The sequence below is a fragment of the Frieseomelitta varia genome, unplaced genomic scaffold (assembly GCF_011392965.1).
Source record: "Frieseomelitta varia isolate USP_RPSP 00005682 unplaced genomic scaffold, Fvar_1.2 scaffold_511, whole genome shotgun sequence".
Lineage (NCBI taxonomy): Eukaryota > Metazoa > Arthropoda > Insecta > Hymenoptera > Apidae > Frieseomelitta > Frieseomelitta varia.
The window spans coordinates 137,287-140,917 of record NW_025110270.1 but is presented as its reverse complement, the minus strand read 5'-3'; the positions used below and the strand labels follow the sequence as shown (position 1 = coordinate 140,917).

Below are 3,631 nucleotides of genomic sequence, written 5' to 3'. Positions count from 1 at the left end.
TAATTGAGATTCAACGATGCACATAATGGTACCCGAAATAACATGAATTCCAATCCGTGGAAACGGGCCGAGAACGCGAGATACGAGGAAACTATTCGTCCGGACGGTTAAAATCACCGAATATTTCACTTTGCTGAGCCAGCTGAGCCTGCCACCGCCTGTCGTGGCACCCTGGCGATGGAAACGACGTTCGCCGAGGGTAAAGCAAGTCTTCCCCCCTCCGCGTCGGGGCTCTAAAAACCTTCCAACCACCCCCACACACCGCCACTCGCCCTTTCCGTATTTTCCAACTCCCCTCTTCCTCTTCCCCTTTCCACCTCCTTCCGACACTAGGCTGCAGATTTATGCGCCCCGCCTTGCACCGCTGATATCCGAGAACTCGCGACCTGCTCCGTCCGTAATGAAAGAAATAAATTTACTCTCCTGGGTACCCCGGGGATTGAGACTCGCCGCATTCGTGCGCGCACGTGAACAACGAGCACCCTGGTGGCGCGAATCAGAAGCATGGGGATATCGGGGTGGTCTTCCTCGTCGCTACCTGCTGTCTCTCCTCTCTCTCTCTCACTCGTTTCTTCAACTTTTGCAACCCCCTTGACGTGTGCTCGTTTTTTTGACCGAAACTGCCAATGAAATCAGAGTCGACGAACTCCGACTATTGCGAGAGCATGATTACTGTCGCGTAAATTTGCGATTAACTGTAGTTTGATCGGGAATTGATCGACGAAAATCTACGAGAAAACGTAGCAACCCCTGGTGAAGTAGATTCGAAATCGCATCGAAATTCAAAGACGCAAATCACGAACGAATAAAATGATGGATTTAATGATTTCACAAACATTGTTTTTATTAAAGCGGTATGGAAACTCAACGATATTTACAAGAGATATTTACAGTGCAAATAATGGCTATCGTACATTGTTGTCCCTTCGATCGGAGCACTTTGCATAAAACAAAGAATGAAAATCCAATGTGTGTTTCTGAATAAAATATCGTTAACGAACGATCCCCTCCCCGTTTACGGGAACGGATCGCGTTTGGTGAAAAACTCCGAGGGAAATCATATCAGCCACGTTCCTTTTTCCACTAGGCAGCCATCACTTTTACAATCCTCTCGCTCTCATACAAACGATACGAATAAATTAGACGATACACTTGAACCATAGATTATAGTTTAGATACCATCGTTTTTTAATATTATCTCCTATTGTATTTCTCGTCGAAAAAATAGCGTAATATCACAGTTACATTGTGGACATTAGAACATGCACAACCGTTTCAAAAAGAACGGGCTCTCTTACGTCGTCGAACACACTCTCGTCGTAGAAGAAAACAGTTATCGATGGGTGTACATCCGGCGACCACAGACACACTGTTTTTTACTTTTTTCGTACGACCGCCGATCGTATATATCACTTTGAAACACAATCGAGAAACAAGCGGACGTGTTACGTATCCCCGTTGAACGTGGAAAACGAATGATCAGCACACAAAAATTACCGAGACCATCTTTCCCATAACGAAGTATCGAAAAGATTCTGCGAAATGTTCTTCGCCCGCGGTGTACATGCTCTTCCCTACGTAATGATCAAAAAACGTCAGGAGATAAACGTTAATACGGATGTATTCCGACGAAAGTCACGAGATATCTCTTACAAACTTTAATATCGTAATCTTGAATTTATACACACATCTATGTATATATATATATATATATATATATATATTTATATTTATATATATATATATAGGTATCTTTTTTTTTAAATAAATTTATATCATACACGTTCAATTATTTACACAACAGCTTGTCAGAAGGAAGAATTCGTTCTTGACAATCTTTCTCTATTTTACACTATATATATACGTATATATATATATATATATATATATATACTCGTCAACTGTACACTGAGAATGTTTACACACCGGAAGTGTTTCACACACCGTCAGCAGCAGTAGTCTAGGGATGTACAGCGGCGCCGATTCGCTGGCCATAGATCGCGTACGGCGAGTAATACGGGCCTAACGCGTTAAAAGCGCTGTAAGGCGACGCGGCGAGCGACGCCGGAAGAGGCCCCGTCGGCGGTTTTCCGTACGGATGATATCTGGCGCTCAACGGGCTGAGCGACGGCGTCGGGTAAGAACCGCCGCTCGCGCGATGCAGAGCCGCCGACGGCGAGAGCAACGGATGCGGGTGAGGATTGGTGAGCAGAGCGGCCGAGGACGACGCGTGATCGCCGCCGGTGAGGCTCGTGTGGCTACGAAGGTGCTGAAGAAGCTCCTCCGACGTGGTGAACCGTTTCCCGCAGTAAGAATCGCCGGAGATCCAGTTGCAGACGTACGGCCTGCCGCCGGTCAACGTGGACGGGTAGGAGAGCGACGGTGGGGCCATAGGGCCGAACGACGACAACGCCATCGCTAAACCGTACTTCTGATGATCGCACTGCGTGCAACCGCTCGGGCATGCCCCGGTGCTCATCATCAGCTGCGCGCTGTGCATGTTGTACTGGCAACCGGTGCAGTAAGGATCCTTGCACACTGGTACCAAAGCCTCTCCGCCGGCCGGTGTCTTCACGCGAGCGTAGCTCAGATACGGGTTTCCACCTGTCGGGGTGCTCGACGGATAACCGAGAAGAGCGGCCGCTGCGGCGTGATGATGGGAGAAAGGCGAGGCGCCGGCGAACGGAGGTCTGAACGCTGGATTTTCGGCCAAACCGGGCGGACAACAGAGCGGATTGCCAGAAAATCCCGGAAGGCCAGGCTTGTACGCGCCGAGGTTCGATTCCTTCGCGTGACTGCCGGATAGAATCTCCATGCCCGATCGGATGATCGGGCTGGTGCCGTTGTTGTTGTTGTTGTTGTTATTGTTATTGTTACGGGGTGATCCGTCGGTCTTCTCCCGATCGGCCGGTGTCTTCCGATCGGTGGACGGTGTGGTGCTCGCGGTCGCCGTCGCTTGGCTCGATGGCGAGGCCGACTTCCGGCCGACGGGCGTCCGATTACCCGATGGCTTCTTCTCGGCGTGGCCGGTGGTAATCTCACTTACACTGACACTCTCCTGACCACTGACACTGTGAACACTCGCTTTAGACGCAGGCCTACTCTCGTCGGCCGGTTTCTTCGAAACGACGTTTGCCTCGTATGGCTTGAATGCCAACGATTTCCCGTCCGACGGGCTGCTGCGTGTGCTCCGTTCCAACTTCGCGGCTGGCGGAGACTTGGCGTTCGTACCGTTATTCATGCTCTTCGGTGCTTTATCCAGCGGAGAGATCAAAGGCTTTGTCGGCGAATCGGCACCGATCTGACTGCATGTTTGAGCCAATAAAGCTAACGGACTCTTCTTCGCATCCAACTGTAAAATAAAGTTGTGGAAACTTACGTTACTACTCGCTGATCAACTCCAACACGTTCGACAGGTTGTGCTCCGAAAGCCAACTTGTGCGAGAAAAAAAAACACGTTTCGAAGAAATTATGCGCGAAAGAGAAGGTTGAATAGGTCAGCGTACAGCAACCCGTCGGACACTGAGTACCGTCGGTAAGCGACGAACGTACGAAATCCAGTTACTCTCGAGCATTCGTTTGACTTTTTTTTTTTTTAATGGAAAGAACTTAATTTCAATTTGTAACAAAA

The 3,631-nt window shown here is 49.0% G+C and overlaps 1 protein-coding gene across 1 annotated transcript in view; it reads right to left on the bottom strand.

Moving 5' to 3' along the window:
- Window positions 1-818: 818 nt before the first annotated feature.
- The window catches only part of LOC122533242 (zinc finger protein Noc), a 3,517-nt gene continuing 704 nt past the window's right edge, over window positions 819-3,631 (bottom strand). The window contains exon 2 of the mRNA XM_043662753.1: window positions 819-3,352. Within this exon, the coding sequence (XP_043518688.1) occupies window positions 1,961-3,352 (1,392 nt within the window). The 3' untranslated portion in view covers window positions 819-1,960. The remainder of the gene's footprint in view (window positions 3,353-3,631) is intronic.